Source organism: Rhinoraja longicauda, chromosome 8, assembly GCF_053455715.1.
Source record: "Rhinoraja longicauda isolate Sanriku21f chromosome 8, sRhiLon1.1, whole genome shotgun sequence".
NCBI lineage: Eukaryota > Metazoa > Chordata > Chondrichthyes > Rajiformes > Arhynchobatidae > Rhinoraja > Rhinoraja longicauda.
Genome location: NC_135960.1, coordinates 70,963,228 through 70,986,019, shown reverse-complemented (window position 1 = coordinate 70,986,019; position 22,792 = coordinate 70,963,228). Strand labels below are relative to the sequence as shown.

General features: G+C 43.0%; 1 protein-coding gene across 4 annotated transcripts in view; it reads left to right on the top strand.

Moving 5' to 3' along the window:
- Nucleotides 1-22,792, top strand: part of unc80 (unc-80 homolog (C. elegans)) — a 253,548-nt gene that overhangs the window by 41,139 nt on the left and 189,617 nt on the right. For all 4 annotated transcript variants that reach the window (XM_078404204.1, XM_078404202.1, XM_078404203.1 and 1 more), the window contains exons 5-9: nucleotides 2,841-2,964; nucleotides 5,875-5,936; nucleotides 12,906-13,036; nucleotides 19,271-19,532; nucleotides 20,176-20,310. In XM_078404204.1, coding sequence (XP_078260330.1) covers nucleotides 2,841-2,964; nucleotides 5,875-5,936; nucleotides 12,906-13,036; nucleotides 19,271-19,532; nucleotides 20,176-20,310 — 714 coding nt within the window. The remainder of the gene's footprint in view (nucleotides 1-2,840; nucleotides 2,965-5,874; nucleotides 5,937-12,905; nucleotides 13,037-19,270; nucleotides 19,533-20,175; nucleotides 20,311-22,792) is intronic.

The following is a 22,792-nucleotide window of genomic DNA, read 5'->3' as shown; positions in this document are numbered from 1 at the left end:
TCGTCTAAGTTCCACAGGCATTTATTCACCTGACCCTATACAAATCACACTGCAAACTAGGCTCTGGCACTAGGACCAGTAGAAGCAAAATACTTTTTTCTTTCCTATTCTTTTAACAACGACACTGTTTTCTATCCTTTTTTTAAAGAGATACAGCGCTGAAACTGGCCCTTCAGTGCACCGGTACGCACAGACCAGCGATTCCCGCACATTAACACTATCCTACACATACTTGGGACAATTTACACTTACATCAAGCTAATTTACTAACAAACCTGTGTGTCTTTGGAGTGTGGGAGGAAACCGAAGGGCCCAGAGAAAACCCACACAGATCATGGGGAGAACATACAAACAGCACCCGTAGTCAGGATCGAACCCGGGTCTCCAGCGCTGTAAGCCCTGTAAGGCAGCAACAAAACCGCTGTGCCATTGTGCCCTTACATTTGACCTTTGATCCTCATGGTTAGCCCCAATTCCAGACTGGGAAATAAATTATCTATATTTGCATTGAATTCCATGTGATAGTTCTGTGATTAAATTATCTATTCTAAAAATCTGGGGATCTTCTTTTAGCCTTCTAGGACCTTCTAGGACCCTTTAACCTTCTAGGACCTTCAGTGCCTTCATATCAGTCAATAAAATCTATCCACGTTATCACTACTTAGAGGTCACGTTGTACATTAGGCTGCAATAATTCGAACATAGAACAGTATAACGCGGCCCTTCGGCCCACAATATCTGTGTTGATGCAAAGACCAACACTTAACGGCCTGCGCATAATCCATATCAACCCATTTCCGGCATATCCATGCGCCTATCCAAATGTGACTATTGGTACAAATCTTAAATGTCACTATTGCATGTGCCTCAACCACCAGCCCCAGCAGCTTGTCAAAGGCACTCACCACCTTCTATGTAAATATGGCACATCTCTTTCAAACTTTGTCCCTCTCACTTCAAAGTTGTGCCCTCTAGTATTTGATTTTTCCATCATGGGATAATGGTTCTGACTGCCTGTTCCATCTATTCATCCCGTCATTTTATACACTTCTCACTGCAGGTCTCACTGCAACCTCCAGCATCCCAGAGAGTACAATCAAAGTATGTCCAACCACTCCCAGAGCTAACACACTCTGGTCCAGGCATCATTCTCACAAACTACATTTGCACCCTTTCCAAAGCCTCCAACTCCTCCTTGTTATAGGGTGACCAGAACGGCATGCAATACTCCAAATACGGCCAAACCAAAGTTCTATAATGCTGCATCATGACTATCTGACTTTTATACTCAATGTTCTGAGCTATGAATCGTCTCTGACCCCTCTCACCCTGGCCACAAACTCTTTGAAACACTTCCCTCTGGAAGGCGACTCCGGACTGTCAAAGCAGCCACAGCCAGACATAAAAACAGCTTTTTTCCACGAGTGATAGTTCTACTCAATAACCAAAGTCTGTAGTCTCTTTTTTGCTCTGGTTTATTTTCACCCACATGTTTAGACCGTAATGGTGTATCCTTATTGTTTTGATGTGTTTATGCTTTATTCTTAATTGTTAACTGTATGTTTGTGTTGTCATTTGTGAGCGGATCACCAAGGCACATTCCTTGTATCTGCACATGCTTGGTCAATAAACTTATTCATTCATTCATTCATTCATGAAAGCAAGCATACCATATGCCTTCTTTACCACTCTATCGACTTGTGTTACCACTTTTCGAAGGTATCACAAAATGCTGGACTAACTCAGCGGATCAGGCAGCATCTCTGGAGAGAAGGAATGGGTGACGTTTCGGGTCGAGACCCTTCTTCAGACCTTCTTCAACCCGAAACGTCACCCATTCCTTCTCTCCAAAGATGCTGCCTGACCCGCTGAGTTACTCCAGCATTTTGTGTCTACCTTCGATTTGTACCCTTGATTTGTACCAGCATCTGCAGTTATTTTCTTACACTACCTCGCCAGAGATGCTGCCTGTCCTGCTGAGTTACTCTAGCATTTTGTGTCTATCCTGGCAAGTAATAGCTGGATACAGATGAGTGTGTTTTGATTGGTAGATGGGTGGACAAAAGGGTGGAGATGAAAAGGGGAGAAAAGAGTGTAAGATGAGGGAGAAGGGGAGGAGTCAAATATGAAGCCAGAGGAAGGGATAGGGAAAGGAGAGTGGGATAGCGAGAGAAATGGGTGGGACACAGGGAAGAGGGGAATTAACTAAAGGGGGTTAACTTAGAACTTCACCTATCCATGCCCCAGAAAATGCCCCAGGAAATTGGTGGTGGACCTGTATGTGCTTTCAATAGACAATAGACAAAAGGGTACAGACAAAACAAGCCTAGTGGCCACATCTGTGCTGGAAAGTTATATTCAGGCCTCTCAATTATGTGGTAATTTGATAACTTGCATTGATCATGAACTTTAGCCCTGTGTTCTTAGGAGGGTTACACACATTTTCACAACTGAATGGTGTTTTATACATATGTCAATTTATAAGATAACTGAGAATGATTAAAACATTATAATATGATTTTGCCTTATTCAGAAGTAGGTGCAAGAATATTAGAAGAATTGTGATATAACAGACTTCCCTCGAGTTAAATTGAATTTGGAATGAAAAGTTACAAAATCAATTTATAAATCATTTTATAAGAAAATAATATAATATACATTTAGGAAAGAAGATGAATTTCAATCTCTGTGAATTGGCTAAAAATCTCAGTATTAGTAATTAAATTATTTAAAATATATTGATAAAATATATTGATTCGCAGAGCCAGAATCAATTGTATGAAACTAATTTATTTGTCCCCCAAGTCGAGTGATGTATTCCCTTCAATGCAAATCTATAGGAATCCGATCTAACGTTTCGCCTGGCCAGCGGCCTTGTTATTTGGCAACCAATGTGGGAGCACAAACATCCCGAAGCTCCAGCATTTACTGCCCATGTAAAGCCAGTCAGAAATATTGTTACAGGTAAGAAGATATTGACTTTTTGGCTTTGAGTTTAAGCTTTGAAATTATTATTGTGTATTTTAATGGCAGTTTGCGTAAAATTCCTTTGCCTAGTGCTTTAAGAAAGACAAAATAAATAGAAACATTAATTTAATAGTGGGAATTCTGTTTGCTAATATTTACAACCATGCATTTAAACAATACAGGTGTCTGTTACAATACTTTTTTCATCAACAATTTGTCTTGGTCTAAACAAATTGACGTTACTGCCAAGAAGGCACACATTGCCTCTACTTCCTCAGAAGACTAAAGAAATTTGGCATGACTCCAATATTTCTTACCAATTTCTACAGGTGCACCATATAAAGTATCCATTACATCTTGGTATGGCAACTGCTCTGCCCAAGAGAGCAAAGACTTGCAGAGAGTTGTGGACTCAGCCCAGTCCATCACAAAAAAAACATCCTCTCCCCTCACTGGCATCCCAATCATTCTGTCTTCTGTCGGGCACGAAGGTACAATCCTTGAAAGCACCTATTACCAGATTCAAGAACAGCTTCTTCCCCATTATTACAGATTCTTGAATCGACCTCTTAAATGCTCGGGATGAATTTCCTGACCTTTCAATTTACCTCATTGCAGCCCTTGCATTTTTTTATCTGCACTTTCTCAGTAGCTGTAACATTTTCCTCGGTGTGTAGGAAGGAACTGCAGATGCAGGTTTACACCGAAAATGGACACAAAATGCTGGAGTTATTCAGCAGGACAAGGAGCTTCTCTGGATAGAAGGAAAGGTCGAGACCCGAAACATCACCCATTCCTTCTATCCAGAGATGCTGCCTGTCCCACCGAGTTACTCCAGCATCTGGTGCCCATTTTCTTTGATGTTCTTTGTTTTGTCTTTTGTGCTGTCTGACGTACATGTATGGTATGATTTGCCTAGATAACACTCAAAACAAGGTTATCCATTGAACCTCAGAACATGTGACAATGATAAATTAATATGATACAGCCAAGGCAATAATCAAACAATTATACAATTCTCATACATCCTACTCTATGTTTAGAACTGTGAACATAGTTGAAACAGGAATATTTATCAAGTTTCAATATCAATATAAATAGATGTTTTCAATTTTCAACTGAGTTGGTTTACCCAACTGAGTAGATTTAGAGCAGAGTTGACAAGTTCAGGGAACTAAAATGTGTGTTTTGTTAATTCTATAAGGAAAGGTTTATTTGAAGGGGACTGATAGGTGAATAAGGGCGGCACAGTGGCCCAGCGGTACAGTTGCTGTCTTGCAGTGCCAGAGACCCAGGTTTGATCCTAACTACGGGTGCTGGCTATACAGAGTCTGTACGTTCTCCCCGTGACTGCATGGGTTTTCTCCGGGTGCTCTGGTTTCCTCCCATATCCCAAAGACGTACAGGTTTGTAGGTTAATTGGCTTCTGTAAATTGTAAATTTTGCCTGGTCTGTAGGATAGTGCTAGTGTACGGTGTGATCGCTGGTCAGCGTGGACTGATTGGCTCCAAGGACCTGTTTCCACACTGTATCTCTAAAGTCTAAAGTAAAAGTCTAACAAAAAAGCTTAAGCATTTCAACCCATTAATGAGTTTTGACAAGGTTGAAGGCAAACAAATTACAAGGTGCAGGTGCAAGGCTGCAAACAAGCGAACGGGCATTCAGAAACTGACCCTTTGATGGCTGTTAAAGTAGTGGATATGTTTGATGGGGAACTTGTAAGTTGGAGGGGCTTTTACAATGGACCATTGGATCATGGTTCAATTAGCAGGGCACGAGTTATAGACACTTTTCACTTTTTGCTGAAATTTCTTTTTGGAATGTTTGGAAAAGAAAACAGAAAAGGTTCAAAAGTAATTTCTGCACTTTGGGATGCAGCATATTGTCGGTGATTCCTAGGTAAGATTAATTACACATTTTAATTTACCCAATTTAAGGGAATGTCTTTGCCATCAGAAAACGTTGTTATGGACTCCCTTAAGTCCAATTGCATATTTTACTGAACAATTCACTTATTTATCATAATTATTACAAAAGCCATAATTCTTGCTCTTCACAATCACAATAAAACTTTATTAGCCAAGTATGTTTTGCAACATACGAGGAACTTCATTTGCCGTACAGTCATAACAATAAATAGCAACAGGACACACAATACATTTTAACATGAACATCCACCACAGTGACTCCTCCACATTCCTCACTGTGATAGAAGGTGAAAAAAAAGTTCAATCTCTCCCTTCTTTGTCCTCCAGCGGTCGGGGGCCTCTAACCTTCCGTTGAACGGATGATCTTGACTCCCGTAGCCGGCGGCGAGCTTACCTCGTCGGGGAGTTCAAGCTCCTGCATCGGGGGGGAATCTCAGCTCCCCCACGCCGGGCGATCTACCCTGGGTCGGGGCTAGTCGAACCTCGTGCAGCTTTTGGAACTTCCCAACCAGTCTCAACCCGAGACTGCAAGCTCTTGATGTTAAAGTCCACAGGCTGCATTGGAGCGTCGATCCCCGGCAAGGGATCGCAGGCTCAGATGGTAAGTCCATGCCCCCGCGGGGACTCAAAGTCAGTCCCAGGCAAGACCTCCAGCTCCATGATGTTAGGCCGCAGAGCGACCAGAGATACGATCCGGAAAACAATCGCATCTCTGGCATGGTAAGAGATTGAAAAAAGTTTCCCCGAACCCCTCTCCCACCCCCCACATAAAGCAAACCAGAGAACATTTACACAAACTTTTAAAACTTACCAAAAATAACAAAAAGAGTTTGAAAAGGACAGACAGACTGCAGGCGAGGCGCCCCCTGGTTCTTCCAACAGCACACAATTCCTGCTTAATTAAAGGAGTTAGAACAGGGAGCGGAGATTAGAAAATCTAACCTGTTCTCTGTTGGTGATACATGTTTTTTCTTTCCAGCTAAGAGAACTTCACCCTTAAACAACAGAGTATCTTGTGATTTGGATAAAGAAGGAACAACGGTGAGCATTTTGGAAACTTGTAAACTTTCCTATAGTTTAGTTTAGATACTTTTGTTTGATAAGAGAATGCCATTCAGCTTTTTAATTGCCATTTAATTACATTGTAGTGATCCCGATTATCAGGAGTATTTACCTGCTATTGTCAGATGTGCCTGAATACCTCTATCTAACAAAAATATGTTAATCATTTCAATTTCCAATTATTCGTAAAATTTGATGAAATTGACTTTTAGTTTTCCATTGCCCTTTATGGGGAAATGTGTTTCCTGATGATAGCCTGAAATTCTGAAAATTGAAGATAGGCTGCCTTATTCAGTACTCCCAGCTTTTCTCTCTCTGAACTCGTACCATGCAATATTAACATCTTGAATATAACATGCTCATGTGGAAATACTTTCCCTCTTTTAACTTTTGCATTGATGTTAGCATTTGGTACCTTCTTATTTCAATGCTTATTTTGAAATACCATGAAAACAAAACGGTATAAATTTAAATGTCAAATAAGGATTCTATTATTTTGTTCTTATTCTTTCATTTTTTTAAAATATAAGTGTCACTGACGAAGCTGACATTTATTGTCCATGCCTAATTGCTTTCAAAAGGTGTGGTGAGTTGCTACTTTGGATTGTTACAACCCTACTAGTGGAAGTTAATCCTGCAAGCTGTTGGGTAAGGAGTCCCAGGATATAGATCCTTAAATCTAGCAATGGTAAAAGAACAATGATATTTTTACAAGTTGGGATGGGGTGTGACTTAGAGTCATGAATAGAGTCAGTCTGAAGAAGGGTCCTGACCTGAACCTATCCATGTTCTCCAAAGATGCTGCATGCCCTGCAAAATTACTCCAGTATTTTGTGTCTTTCGTACTCAGGTCAATTTGTCTTGAGCATAATATAGCTGTGTCCATATTTTATGTCTGGGTTGAAGGCATGTTTAATCTGTTTTTATTTTTTTCTAACATAACATAGCGATCATTATTCAATTATTAGACTTGCTTGACTCTTTCAGGAGTTAGTTAAGAGATGAGAGCTGCTGCCGACCTAGGTTAAATCTAAGGATTGCAAATTCCTTCCCTGCAAGGCAGTAGTGAACTTATATTAGATTCCTTTGTTCTGGGAAGAGTAACACCTTGTCCATTCGTTTGACATTAGTAATTCTTTACTGTATTTTCTGTAAAGATTTTGAACTCCTACTTTTTAATCACTTTTTTAACTCCCCAGTTATTGCAGCGGCCATCTTTGAAAGGACTTCCCCTCTAAAAGTATCAATAATAGTATAGTTGCTCGTGAGGTCAATGGCTTCCTGGGAATTTCCTGGTGGTCACCCTGCTGCCTGCACCTTAGTAGTTGCCACCTTACAGAAACTCCCATCTATGATGCTCTCAGCATTACGAATGGTCCCGAGTGAATCCAGCTGCAACTCCAGCCACTGGTTGCTGTCGGTGAGGAGCTGCAGCTGGACTTCCCACAGATGTAGTCACCAGCAACCCTGGATGTGTTCCTGATTCCTACATCCTGCAGGAGGAACATTCCACTGGCCTAACTGCCATCTGACTTAATAAGATTAAAGAAGAAAGTTGGAAAGACCTTACCTTATCCAAAATGGCTGCTCTGTTTGAGCATGTCTGGATAAAGCTGTTTTTTTAAACATCCCACACTTATTCAGCTGGATAAAGCTGTTTTTTAAACATCCCACACTGCCCCTCTTTACAGCTCTACAGTCGCATGAATCTTACAAATCCATACCTTAATGGCTGCTTTTTAAATCTTTCACTCTGTAATCATTTGTGCGAGTTTGCACATGGTACTACATTTGGTGAGTATAACAGGATCTAGATCAATTGGAAAAGTGGGCCAAGGATTGACAGATGAAATTTGACTCTGAGACATGCGAGGGATTGCATTTTGTTAAGTTAAATTAAGGCAATAATTTACTTTAGTTTAGAGATACAGCGCAAAAACAGGATCTTCGTCCCACCGAGTCCGCACTGACCAGCGATTCCCGCACACTAGCACTATCCTATACACACTAGGGACAATTTTACCAATGCCAAACTTGTACATTTTTGGAGTGTGGGAGGAAACCAACAGCACCTGAAGAAAACCCACACAGATCATGGGGAGAACGTACAAACTCCATACAGACAAGCACCCGTGTTCAGGATCGAACGTGGTCAGAATACTTGCATGGTAAATGGCAGGGCCCTGCAGAGTGTTGTATAATAGAGAGACCTAGGGGTATGAGTATACCACTGTTCCCTGAAAGTGGTGACAGGGTGATGAAGACATTAGGTACGCTTGCGTTCATTGATCAGGGCTTTGAATACAAGAATTGGGATATTATGTAAGATGTTGAAGAGACTATGCTTGGAATATTGTGTGCAGTTATGGCCACCCAGCTATAATAGGATGTTATTAAGCAGGAAAGGGTTCTGAAAATATTCACAAGGATATTATCGGTACCGGAGAGATTAAGCTTTAACGGGAGACTGGATAGGGTGGGGTTTTTCCCCTTGAAGCGTAGTAGGCCGAGAGGTGACCTTGCAGAGGTATATAAAATCATGAGGCGTATCACAATCTTTTTCTCGGTGTAGAGGAGTCCAAACTAGAGGGCATAGATTTAAGGTGAGATTAGGAAGATTTAAAGAGCACCTGAGGGTGTTTACCTGAAACTATACAGAGTCCTAAGAACTTCAAAGTGACCTTGACCTTGCGTTGGACCTCATTGAAGCAATGTAAGAGACCAAAGACTGACGCTAGCCAGCATTGGTCTGCTTTCTCCAACCTTTCCCTGCTCTGCTATTGCAATCATATTTGTCTTTTCACTTTTCCAGTTCCAATAATGGTCCTTGATCTAAAACATTGATGTTGTTTCTCTGCCCCCAAATGCTGCTTGAATTGCGGTATACTTCCATAATTTTTTATTTTGGTTGTTTTTAAAATGGTATTGCCACTTGAGAGAATATTGAATATGGTGTGGAGGCCAGCACTCTACATAATTTTTTTGGGGCGAGAAACAAAATGAATCCTTAAAATACGTATTTTATCAGAAATAGTTTTGCATAGGTTTCTTTGTAGAAACAAAAGAGGCAGTTTACTAAATGTGTTCTCAAACAGCTATCAATTGGACCCCTTCTCAACAACTTAGTTGAAGAAATCAATTTACAGGTCCACCACCATTTCCGGCAACTGATGGTCCGGCACCTTCTTTAATCCAGACAAAATTACGAGCGCACTAGAAATTCCCCCCTCCCCCCCAGATGAGGTGGCCGATCTCGACCTGATTGGGACTTATGTGTTCAGACTTCTAATCGGCGGGTCGAATTTCCCCCCCCTGTGTCTAGAGCTGTGGAACTCTGGTCAGGTTGGATGCAGCAGATCTGTTCCAATAGCCGACATCTGAGGCCGACTTTGCGGGTTGGTATCTCAGCCCCTCGGCAGCCTAGGCGGACTGTTCCAGGACCGTTTGACTCCACTCAGAGGACTCCGGCGGGCACCCGCCCTACCGCAGATTCAGCAAATCTCGGGTTGGTGGGGGTCAGCCCGTTAGGCCAGTTGGGAAAGGGGCGCCTCGGCCCCATGGGCAGCTGCCGATCTGACCCTCATCACAACTTCCAAGGGCATCCCGTTAACTGGTGTTCGAGAAATGCAAGCTTTGCTGTAAATTTAATTTATAGCTTGTGGCGGTCCCTGGTGGTGACCCACGCGTGGTGCGAACCCTCGGATCGGGGGATGGGCTCACGGAACTTGTAATGGGGAGGAGTGGCAGTTGGTAGTGGAGTTCCGCTCTTGAACTAGTGAACTGGTTGGGGGTTTGGGGAGCTGTATGGTGCATGAGGAACAAAGAAAACTTCGCTTGACACGTGTCCCGCCTCATTGGTGACCCCGACAGTCTGAAATGGGTATTTTGGATCGCAATAATGGACGCCGCCAGCGCTCGGCCCGCCGTTGCCGCTGACCAGGCCTAACAAAACGCGGTCGCACTTCAGCTGCCAGTCTTCTGGACCTCGCAGCCCTAGGTGTGGTTCCAGCAGGCGGAAGCTCAATTCCACATCCACAGGATTACAGCCGACGACACCTGTTACTTCTATGTCGTCGGCGCGCACGACCAGGAGATGGCTTACTGGTGCCTTACTTGCGCGCGCTGGCAGCGGCCAACAAATACGAAGGCCTCAAGGCACTGCTCCTCCGCACTTTCGGGCTCAGCTGCCTGGAGAAAGCAGCGCGGATCCTCCACATGGGCGGGCTCGGCGACCGTAAGCCATCGAGCCTCATGAGCGAAATGCTCACGCTCATGGACGGCCACCAGCCCTGCCTGCCTGCTTTTTCAGTACGCCTTCCTAGAACAGTTGCCCGATGACATCCGCCTGCTCCTCTCTGGGGCGTGTTTCGATGACCCCTGCAGCTAGCGGAACGCGCAGACGAGCTGTGGCTGGCCAGGCGGCAGGGTGGAGGTTCGCTCGATCGTGTGTCGTCAGCGCCTTCGAGGGCACCGCGACCTGTGGCCGCGACCACCGGGGATTCAGCTGAGTCTCTTGCTCCAGGAGTAGCTGGTATGTTTCGTTTCCGGGAAATGCCGGGGTCGGTCGCCAGTAATCACCTCGGCGGTCGGCCAGATACACCACATATGCATGGGACCGTAGCTTGGGACGACGATTCCTGGTGGACATGGGCAGAAGTCATCGTTTTGCCCCCATCGGGAGTGGACATTCATTCTGGAAAGCTGGGGCCCTCGTTAACTGCCGCGAATGGCAGCACCATACGAACTTGCGGCGTCAGGGGCTACAGTCTTAGAATTAAGGGGAGGCCATTTAAAACTGAGGTGAGAAGGACCTTTTTCACCCATAGAGTTGTGAATTTGTGGAATTCTCTGCCATAGAAGGCAGTGGAGGCCAGATCACTGGGTGGATTTAAGAGAGAGTTAGATAGAGCTCTGGGGGCTAGTGGAAGCAGGGGATATAGGGAGAAGGCAGGCAGGGTTACTGATTGTGGATGATCAGCCATGATCACAATGAATGGCGGTGCTGGCTCGAAGGGCCAAATGGCCTCCTCCTGCACCTATTTTTTATGTTTCTATGTCCGCACATTCCGCTTATCGTTGGCTCTTGCCACTTTACCTGGCCTTTCACCATTGCGGACGTGTCTCAGTCGTTGCTGGGTGCCGACTTCCTGCGGGCGCAATCACTTTTAGTTGATGTGAGGGGGCAACGCCTCGTCTACACGTTGGAAGTGAACTCCTTGCGCCCTGCTGCATCCGCCACGCCAATCCGCAACCCGGTCGGTGTCTGCAGTGGACAATTTTTACGCACAAATTTTGGGGGACTTTCCTGAAATTTTGACTTCGCAATTCCACTTGGCCAGCCCGAAACATGGTGTGGTGCACCACATTCTAACTTCGGGACCAACGCTCCACGCCTGCCCCCGCAGGCTGCCTCCCGACAAGCTCCAGATCGCCAAAGTGGAGTTTCACAACATGGAGGCTATGGGAATTGTCCGCCGCTCAGATAGCCCATGGGGTTCCCGCTGCACATGGTACCAAAGGTCTCCGGAGGCTGGAGCCCTTGTGGCGACTACCGCCACCTGAACGTGGATACATCGTGGATCGCTACCCCATTCTCCACATCCAGGACCTCTCCGCCCATCTGGCTGGGACTAAGTTATTTTCGAAGGTTACCACTAGATTCCCGTGTGGCCGGAGGACGTGCCCAAAACGGCTTTAATCACCCCCTTCAGGTTGTTTGAGTTCCTGCGTATGCCCTTCGATCTTAAGAATGCCGTGCAAGCCTTCCAACGCCTGATGGACACCGTGGGTCGGGGACTCGATTTCCTTTTCATTTACATGGACGATATCCTCGTGGCTAGTCTCTCTCGGCAAGAACATTATGCCCACCTCCGTTTGTCATGCCAGCGCCTCAGCGAGCATGGTCTTGCCATCAACCCCGACAAATGCCAGTTTGTCCTCCGTGCCATCGGCTTTTTGGGCCACCGCGTGACGCAACACGGTGCTGTTCCGTTCAGGGACAGGGTTGAGGCCATTTGTCAGTTTCTGTGGCCTTCCACAGTGCGGAGCCTTCAGGGGTTTGTAGGGATGGTCACATTTTATCAGCGATTTGTGCCAGCGGCGGCAAAGATAATGCGGCCGCTCTTTCAGTTGTTAACGAGTAAGCGGCGGGAGACGGTGTCTGTGGCTCGTTTGAAGCCGGCCCATTTGGACCTTGGCGAGCCAGTGCGGGTGACCCATCCTCGTCGTCGGGGGCATCCGCCATCCCAGTTGCTCCCAAATTCGCCCGTAGCGGGCGTGTCCCCTGTGCGTGGGGACGTATGCACGAGGTCCGGCAGCCTCGTTCATCTTCACGTTCGGTTCCGTGCCTCTGGTTCTGTGGGGGGTCCTGTGGCGAACCCTCAGCTCGGGGGGTGGGGTCACGGAACTTGCAGTGGGGAGGAGTGGCAGTTGGTAGTGGAGTTCCAGGGGGAGTTGAACTGGTTGAGGGTTTGGGGAGCTGTATGAAAACTTCGCTTGACACCTGTCCCACTTCATTGGCTATGCTTGGCAGTCATGTCCCACCTCATTTTATTTGTTTCTAGCAGTCCATGGTGCTTTAAAAACATGGGAGGGGGTCAGAGGTGTAGTGTTGTATCATCATTATGTAACCTTTGTTGGTCAGGCAAAAAGGATAATGTGGCAAACCAAGGTTGCTGGAAAATTGGTGGATCTCTATATCTATATTTTGGCAAGTATGAGCAGTACATTGTCGTCTTTTTGCTTTTTGCTTATTAGTATGAAAATAAAAATAAATTTAATCTTTCACCTTCAGCAGCCCTTTAAATAGGCTGAACAATATGTGTGAATTATTATTTTGTCTGTACTGATACATCTTGGAAATATGGATGTTGTATAATTTCACTGCTTTTAATTGGGCTGTCAATTTAATCAACTAAAAGTTAATTAATTCATTCCAATGGTTTAAAGGGGTTTCAGATGGTTTGTGAAACTGCACAGCCAGATTCTATAGCTTCAGAAATCAGATCGCAGAGCTCTCACCTGAAAAACTCACCTGAAGCAGCGGGTGCATCCCAGGATAAAGGAACCTCTAATTCCAGGTATGGCTGTTGCTCTTTTGAATGTCAATAAATAATTGTTTTCTCTTACAGTTTGTATATACTGCATGGCATTCAATTTGCCATTATTTTCAATAATGGTGGCACAGCTTGCAGAGCTGCTGCCTCACAGCGCTAGAGAGACCAAGTTTCAATTGGTGAGGTCTGCGTGGAGTTTGCACGTTCTCCTTGTGACTGTGTGGGTTTCCTCTGGATGCTTCAGTTTCCTCCCACATCCCAAAGAATTGTGGGTTTGTAGGTTAATTGGCTTCTGTAAAATTGCTCCAGGTATCGACATGCAAATTTGTGGCATAGGAACTTGTCCTAGCACAAGTTAACTGCGTATACTCATTGTTCCCTGAAATCCAAGCAGACAATAGACAATAGGTGCAGGAGTAGGCCATTCGGCCCTTTGAGCCAGCACCATTCAATGTGATCATGGCTGAAGTACATTGAGCACACAACTTGTTTTGTCATCCATTACCAGACCTGGTTGGACCACATCATGAAAGAATTACAGGCCTCAGTTACTCTACCCAATAGCTCAGGATAATTTGAGCGTGCAAAAGCTTCCCCCTTATTAGTAATCTGCCCAATCCCCAACAAAGTCAAATTTAACTTTGTAAAACAAGTACAAAAAATACAGGCTACCTTTATCATTATCATCAGTATTACAATATTTAGCTAGCTTCCCTTTAACCACTGAGAATAGGATTCCTTAAGGGCCTGTCCCAGTTATGCTATTTTTAAGGCGACTGCCGGCGACTGTCAAAGTCGTAGCAGATCGGCAAAATTTTATTTTACCCAACGACAATGACCACGACAATGCCGTGTCAGGTCGATACAAGTTACTTTTTTTGTGAAACTATCACCTGGCTAAGAGATTACACCGTCTTCAGAAACATCGCAAAATTCCCACGCTTACCTGACCGTCAAACTGTCGCCTCCAATCTACCTGTCAAATGTCCTGACGGTAAATAAATTGGTTAAACAAAACTATCTTCTGGTATCTGCAAATGACGTGCTTCTAAATGTATCTGCGACAACCTAGCAAACCTGGGGACAGCATGCGACAGCACCCGCAATAAGCTATGATACCTGGCGACAAGCCAGCTGTTGCCGAGAAATTTCTATCTGGAAATTTTGTTCCGCGACGCACCGAGATTCGCTACGATTCATTGAAGACTCCTCACGATCATGCCCGCGACACCCCGGCGAACGTTCGGCTACAGTCTAGTCGCCGGCAGTCGCCTTAAAATCACCTGTGGGACAAGCCCTTTATGGTTTAATTGTCTCTGTATTCTCTATAATTTCTCAATTTCTCCCCCATGTGATAAAATGTTCAGTAGTAATTCAATTTTTTATCAGGTTTTATGTTAAGTTTGATTTTACTGCCATCTGCAGTGTAATGTAATTCTCATTTAGTTATGAATATGAATGAAATAGTGATGAAAACAATGAGCTAAATCACATGATGAATAGCCTGCAGTTCCAGAGGGAACCAAGGCTTATCAGCTGCTCAACATCCAGAAAAAAAAACATGGGTAACAGCAAGTGGGTCGGTCCAAGATGATTTGGTCTTGTATAAAGATGGTAGGGATAAAAATTAATTCCATTATTTTGTTTAAGAAGCCGATAAACTTGGAGAAAATGGTAACTGCAAATGATAACTATATTCATCATAATTGCTAGGGAATAATGAGATGAATTTAATAATGTTATCTGTAAAGGATCAGTGACTGCAAGCAAAAGCTGTCTTTCTCATTGCATTTTTCTAGTTGCCATGGTTTCTAAATTGCGTTCAAACTAATCTTTAGCTATTTACCTTGCTTAATATTGTGGCAATAAGGAGCTGGAATTTAATTGTAAAAGCATCCTTCCCGCTTTGATGGTAATCATTCATTTTGACAGCTATTGCAGAAAATTGTAAGGCTCTGACTTGTAACCAATTCATTTTAATTAGTGAACTAAAGTAAAATAGATGTCATTTTTTATGATAATGATAATATAAATCAAAGATAGAGGAATTAATATACAATAATGGATTTTTGCCCCATGATAGACAATAGCAACAACCCTTGATTGAATATCTGGCAGAACTAAAGATTATTGTTTTTTTCAGTAAAAATGAATAATATCCAAGTATTCTAATCTCATCAATATCTGCTTTTATTGTAGTTAATCTTGGTAAATATTAATATGGAAACTCATTTAGTCAGTTAGGTATTTACCTTTACCAGTAGGTCCCAGTTTTTATGCTGGATCAACCCCAGTGTTCCTCGAACACCCTTTACTATGGAAAAAACTGTACATTCTTCTTTATATTAATGAGTAGGCTAACGTATGATGAGCATTTGTCGGCACTGGGCCTGTACTCACTGGAGTTTAGAAGAATGAGGGGGAATCTCATTGAAACAGAATAGTAAAAGGCTGGGATAGGTTGGATGTGGAGAGGATGTGTCCAATAGTGGGAGAGTCTAGGACAGGAGGTCATAGCCTCAGAATTCAAAGTTGTTCTGTTAGGAAGGAGATGAAGAGGAATTTCTTTAGTCAGTGGGTGGTGAATCTGTGGATTTTTTTGCCACAGAAGGGTATGGAGGCCAAGTCAGTGGATATTTTTAAGGCAGAGATAGATTCTTGATTAGTACAGGTGTCAGGGGTTATGGGCAGAAGGCAGGAGAATGGAGTTAGGAGGGAGCCATGATTGAATGCTGGAGTAGACTTGTTGGTCTGAATTGCCTAATTCTACTCCTATCACTTATGACATGATTTATTAACACTATTCTCATCTTGACTCATTCTCAATTTACTTATTTGCATCTTCTCTGTAATTTGTATATTCAGAGAGCAAAAAAAAAACTTCTGGAGGAACAAAGCAGGTCAAACTTCATCTGTGGGGGTAAATAGACAGTCAATGTTTCGGGTCAGGACACTTCATCTGGAGTGAGAGAGCATAGGGGTGAAAGCCAGTAAAAGGAGGAGGGTTGGGGCAGGAGTTGGCAAATGATAGGTGGATCTAAGTGAAGAAGGATTGCATGGCAGCTGGAGCAAGGTGGGCAGGAGGGGTGGAAATATTGACAAAAGGCAGGAAGCTGCAGACACGTAACTGCAGATGCTGAAATCTTGAGCAAACATTAAAGTGTTGGAGTTACTCACCACCGACTGAGTAATTCAGACGGAAGATAAGTTCCAAAACGTCTCCATTCCTTTTACAGTTGCTGCCTGACTCGCTGAGTTCCTCCAGCACTTTGCAATTTGCTCAAGGATTAAAGGCCAATGGGCCAGATAGAGTGAGTTGAGGAGGGGAAAGACTGGGGGAGAAAGCTTTGGAAAGAAAGGTGTGTGTGAGAGGACCTGTGTACATCAAAAAGAGAGAAAGGGACAGAGTGAGTAGGTTACCTGAAATTGGAGAGTTCAGCGTTTATGCCGAAGGCAGACACAAAAAGCTGGAGTAACTCAGGCAACAATAGACTATTGTGAGCTCCACCTTTCCTTGATCATCGTTGCTTTTGGCATATCTTCCATTCATTTGTACTATATCCCTAGTTTCCTTTTCCCCTGACATCTGGTCTGAAGAAGCGTTTTGCCCTGAAACGTCACCTATTCCTTTTCACCAGACATGCTGCCTGACCCTCTCTCTCCGTCTCTCCTCCACCCTAGTCGCGTACTAGTTTCACTGTCATCCTGTTGAGTATCAGTGTTGGAATAACTGATTATCACCTATCCCACAGCCAACAATGTCCATTGTGGGTTCCACCTTTCCTTGATTAGCATTGATCTCGGCATATCTTCTGTTCATTTGTCCTATATCTCTCGTTTCCCTTTCCCCTGACTCTCAGTCTGTAGAAGGGTCTCAACCCAAAACGTCACCTATTCCTTTTCTCCAGAGATTAAAAGAGAGTTAGATAGACCTCTAGGGGCTAGTGGAATCAATTGATATGGGGAGAAGGCAGGCACAGGTTACTGATTGTGGATGATCAGCCATGATCATAATGAATGGTGGTGCTGGCTCGAAAGGCCAAATGGCCTCCTCCTGCACCTATTTTCTATGTTTCTCTGTTGCCTGACCTCCTCCCATCACAGTGTTTATGCTGTTGGGTTGTAGGCTTCACAGGCTAAATATAAGGTGCTGTTCCTGTAGTTTATATTTGGCCTCACCTTGAAGCGAGTGAGGAAGGCTGAAGACAGACAGGTCTGTGCAGGTATGGGAAGGGAAATTAAAATGGGAGCTCCAGATGGCCATGATAGACAGAGTGCAGGTGCTGGCAAAATGGTTGCCTAGTCTATACTTGGTCTCACTGATGTAGGAGGCCACATCGAGAGCACCAAAAGTAATAGACAGGATCACAAAAGTAATATACGATTAATCTCTGCCTCACCTTTATGGAATGCTTAGGCCCCTGGATGGTGGTGAGTGAGGGGGTGTGGGGATAGGTGTAACACTTCATTTTGTTTCAGGAGAAAGGGCTTGGGAAGGGGAATGGGTGGTTGATAGGGATGAACAAACAAGGGAGTCAAGGCGGGAGTGGTCCCTGCAGAGAGTTCAAAAGGGTGGGGAGGGAGGTGGGATCATATTGTAACTGGTGAACATGTCAAAGAATGATGAGCTGGATGTGGAGGCTAGTGGGGTGAAAGGCAAGGACTAGGGGATCTCTATCACTGTGTTTGGGAGGAGGCAACACGAGAATAGAAGTGCGGCAAAAAGATACGGGTGCAGGAAAAAGATACAGATAAGGGCTCCTTCAATTAATCGTTGGGGGGAAGCCCTGTTTCCTGAAAATGGAGGACATTTCAGATGCCCTGGAGTGGAAGGACCCACTTTGAGAACTGATACAAAGGAGACATGATCTTTATGGGAGACAGGGTGCAAAGAGGTATTTTCTAAATAGCTGTGGGAATCTTTACATATTATTTTTTGTATTTTCATCTTAATTCTTCCATGCATCTGTCACACTCGCCCCATTTTCTGCTTTGTTCTACTCTCCAGCTCCTTTCTTCTGCAGGAGTGCTGAACTTAATTGCTCTTCCTTTCCTTGCTTCTAGGAATATATTTGGATTATAGACAAAAGGCGCCCTTTTCAAGGGATTAACATTTTTCCCATTCCTTGACTTTGTTTACTTCGGCATGGTCTGTCTCAGATTGCTGGAATTGCTCTATTCCTGTCAAGTATTATTCGCGTTTGCTCCTTGTTCTTTTTGATGACTAATTTTAAACCTTGTGATTCATGTTATTTCATCTTTGGTCTTTCAAGGGCATTCTCTCTTGCAGTGCAGTGCCACAATTGCTGTTTTTCCTCATTTTACACCAGAAGGTTAAGCATTCAGTCCTTTCTTTATGAGCCATGTCACCATTGTCATAACTACGTTGTTTTTACATGGCTCTTTTGTGCCTGAGCAAAATAATCTTGCTTAACAAAGGGGTATTTTTTATATACAGCCACAAACTCCAAACTTTTTAAAAGTTGAATTATTCCCTCAACAGATGCTGCCTGACCCACTGTGTTCCTCCAGCACTTTTATTTTGCCCAAGTTTTTAAAAAAATTCTCTGCTCCCAGCCAATTCTGTATTTGTTTTACAATTCCATCTATTCTCACCCTGTGTGCATTTCTATTTTTTTCTTTCTGAAGATATTTGTGAGGATAGTTGAAGTTTCAGCAGGATATAATAAAATTCCTATTATCTGCCATACTTAGGACTTTGGTAGCACTAGGCCGGTTGACTTTCCTATCATCTTAATTATTAATTACTGTTATTAATCCTTACTAAAATCCACGACATTTTAATATCTTTTAAAAAAATGTTACAAATATCATAATACACTTCCCAATAAACCAGATATGTTTAATGGGGAAATGGGATATGGAACCCTGGTCAGATCAAGGAGAGTACAATAAGTGGGACTTGCTAGCTGCGATGGAGCACGGGAACCAGGGCTCCAGCAAGTTGCAATGGATGCAGGTACCAGGGCCCTAAGTGAGTTAGATGAGGGTACAGCAAATATTAACTGATAAGCCAGATGCCAAACCATTGGGAGTTTTGAATAGTCAGATAGCAGACTATTGGAGATGAACTGTATTAGTTATTGGAACTTGTGTTTGGTTTGAGTTGGAAGTTCTAATGAATTATGCGTTGATTTTGAATATCATTTTTATTGGAGAATTCTATTTATTTTGAACATGATTCAACACATTTTGCTCACTTATCTTCTAACGTAGCATAAATTACATCTGTTACAGAACTTCATTAACCATTCCACTGAGTCGGAAGTCTCGGTATGCCACCTATTTTGATATTGCAGTATTGCGTTGCTTGCTGCAACCACACTGGTCTGAAGAAGGTATCCACTGGGCATTGATGTATTATTTTCAAAGGCTTCGACAGATTTTGGAGGAGAAGCCTGATAGGCCTACTGAACCAGAAATAAGCCACTTACCCAGACCACGCAGTAGTTCCATGGTAGCAACAGCTCCTTCTCTGGTTAACACTCATAAAACACAGGTAAGCAAATTATGTTCTTATCTGTGGCTTCCAATGTCTATGTAAAAAATATTTGGTTTATAAAATAAAATATGTGAAATAAAATAAGACCAGGCTAATCTACATATATTTTTAAAAGTAACCATTTTGATCCTTGAGAAGGCAGCAAAATAGTAAACTCATCTCATTAATGTTGAATTAAAAACTTGCTAGTTTAACCATAATTTTCATAGTAAGGTAATTATAATTAATACCTTGTGCAACTAGCTTTATTTATGCACAGCAAAAATAATATGCATTGTAAGTTTAAATTTTATTTGCATTTCAAAATGGTGTTCTTTTTTCTTTTTTTGTATCAGACCCAGTGATGTTATGTTTCACTTTGGAGGAACATTTTCTAACAGGGCAATAAACCCAGTGGTTTACACGAAACATATTTTTCTCTTTTAAAGCTACAATTTTATAGTGTCTGCAGTTTCTTGCAGGATTATCCCATTTGAGACCCCTAAGTCACTTTTATTTGAAATGGGTCAAATATGTATTCTAATCATCTAATGTTGTGATTGTCACTTTTTAACAACCTATTAAAAAATCCCTCACTCCACTCCCCTGTGTAATCTGTGACAGTTTAAAATAGTTAAAATCTTACTTTTGTCGTTATAAGGATCTTACTGTGAAATGTAATGAAGGGGAAAAGTCCCTGAGTTCTGAAACATTATCAAAGTTGTCCGTGACAAACCTTAGAAGACAGGCGGTTCCAGACCTTTCTACTGATCTTGGAATGAACATCTTCAAAAAGGTAAAGAAAAGTTTTGGAGATGGTTATTATCCCAGATCTAAAAGGTTAATAGTGATATTGCTGGTGTAATTTATATTGTAGTTAAATATTATTTACCCATAAGTATCTAGTTTTAGTTACAGACACTGTTATTCTAAGTAAGTAAAAACTATCAGTACTTTTAAGTATCTTTTGCTCCCCCAGTTAGGTATGTGCCAGGACAAATTTATATTTGAACATAAAATATAAGAAATGGAAAGATGGATCCTTTGGATCTTCAAATCGGTTCTGTCATTCAACAGGATATCAGTTGATCTTTTACTGCAACACCATTTGTGTGCCCTTTACCATATCTTTGATTTCTTTAAGGTCCAGAAATCTATTATTATGTTTTGAATGGAATGAATGACTTGTCTGCCATTTAATCGGCAAAGATACCCAACCTATACCCCAGCATTTTGTGCCTACCCTATTCTACTTCTTCTTCAATAAGAGATCCACCTTACCAGAATCCAGCTGGCTAATCTTTGCTGTGCTATCTAATCTATAGTAAATATATTGTGCAATCTCACAAAGGCCCAGCGTAATTGCAGTAGGAAATCTCTGTACTCAAATCCTCTTGCAAAATAACCATTTGCCTTGCTAATTGTCTGCTGGCGTGCATGTTTGATTTTTGTGACAAATATAGGACACCAAGCTCTCTTCGGACATCAACATTTCCCAGTCTCATTTTAAAAATACTGAGCATTTCTGTTTTCCAGTAGTTAGCTTTGCATTTTGTCACAATGTACGCCATGTGATTTGTAGTTACTCACTTATTTAGCTTGTATACATGCTCTTGAATCTTTGTTGCAATCTTATTACTACTCACATTCCCAATTAGTTTTGTGTTCTCATCAAACTGAGAAATTCTGTATTTTTGAAAAAGAGGCATAAAGTGCTGGAGTAACTCACTGGGTCAGGCAGCATCTCTGGAGAAGATAGATAGGTGATGTTTCTGGTCCGGACTCTACTTCAGACTAATTGTATGGGGAGGGGAGGAAAGTGGGAAGGGAGGAGGGACAGGACAACACCTGGCAGGTAATATGTTGAGGAGTGAGTAGGAAGGAACTGCAGAAGCTGGTTTACACCAAAGATAGATACAAAATGTTGTAGTATCTCAGCGGGACAGGCAACATCTCTGGATAGAGGGAATGGGTGTCATTTCAGGTCGAGACCCTTCCTCAAAACAAGAGTCAGGGGAAAGGGAGACACAGAGATAAGTGATAAGAGACATCTTGATACAGGTGAGGGATGTTTTTGACAGGCAGATGGTAGACAAAGGCCGGAGATGAAAAGACAGAAGACGTGAGACAAAAGGATTGCAGAGTTGCCAATTGCGAAGCTAGAAGAAAGAATGTAGTGGGAAGGATTGGAGAAATAGATGCAAGCCCAGGTGGGGCACAGGGGAGAGTGGGCCAGAAGGGTGGGGGCAATAGAGGATAGAGGGGGAGGGTTTTGTGGTTCCCTAAAATTGGAGAATTCAATGTTCATATGTTCAATGGTTTGCAAACTACCCAAGAGGAACAAGAGGTGTTGTCCCTCCAGTTTGCTTGTGGCTTCACTGGCAATGGAGGAGGACCAGGACAGAACTGTCAGTATGGAAATTCTAAGAGGAGTTAAAATGGTTAGCAACTGGGAGTTCCCATAGGCCTTGGTGGACTGTACGCAAATGTTTGGCAAAATGATCACCAAGTCAATGGTTGGTACAGGAAGCCACATCAGGAACACAGTAGATGAGGCTAGATGAGTTGCAACTGTCCCACTTAGAAAGACTGCTAGGGTCCCTGGATGGAGGTGTGGGAGAAGGCCTAAGAACAACTCTTATAACCCTTGCGGTTGCAGGGGAAAGTCCCGGGGGAGGGGGTGGTTTGGGTGGGAAGGGATGAGCGAATCAAGGAGTTGCGGAAGGAGCGGTCTTTACCGAAGACGAAGAAAGGTGGAGATTGGAAGATGTGACGTTTAGTTTATTGTCACGTGTACTGAGGTACAGTGAAAAACTTGTGTTACGTGCTAACCAGCCAGCGGAAGGACAATACATAATTACAATCGAGCCATTCACAGTGTATGGATATACGATGAGGAAATAACATTTAGTGCAAGGTAAAGCCAGTAAGGTCCGACCAAAGATAGTCCAAGTTTCTCAGATGAGGTAGATAGTAGTTCAGGACTGCTCTCTGGTTGCAGTAGGATGATTCAGTTGCCTGATAACTGCTGGGAAGGTGGGAGGACGTGTAATTCAGATAACTGTAGGAGTTTGTAAGTTTCATCAGTCAATAGTGCAGAGGGAGTTTTAGTCTGTTCAGATAATTCAAAAATTTAGCTTGCAAAGATTTGGGCCTTGATGATCAATCCCTGTCATGCCCCGTTCATCGCAGCCTGCCAACCTGCATTGGACCTAATTATTCCTTCTCCTTGATTTTTGTTAGAAAACTTTTAGTCCATTACCCCAAATCCATATGCT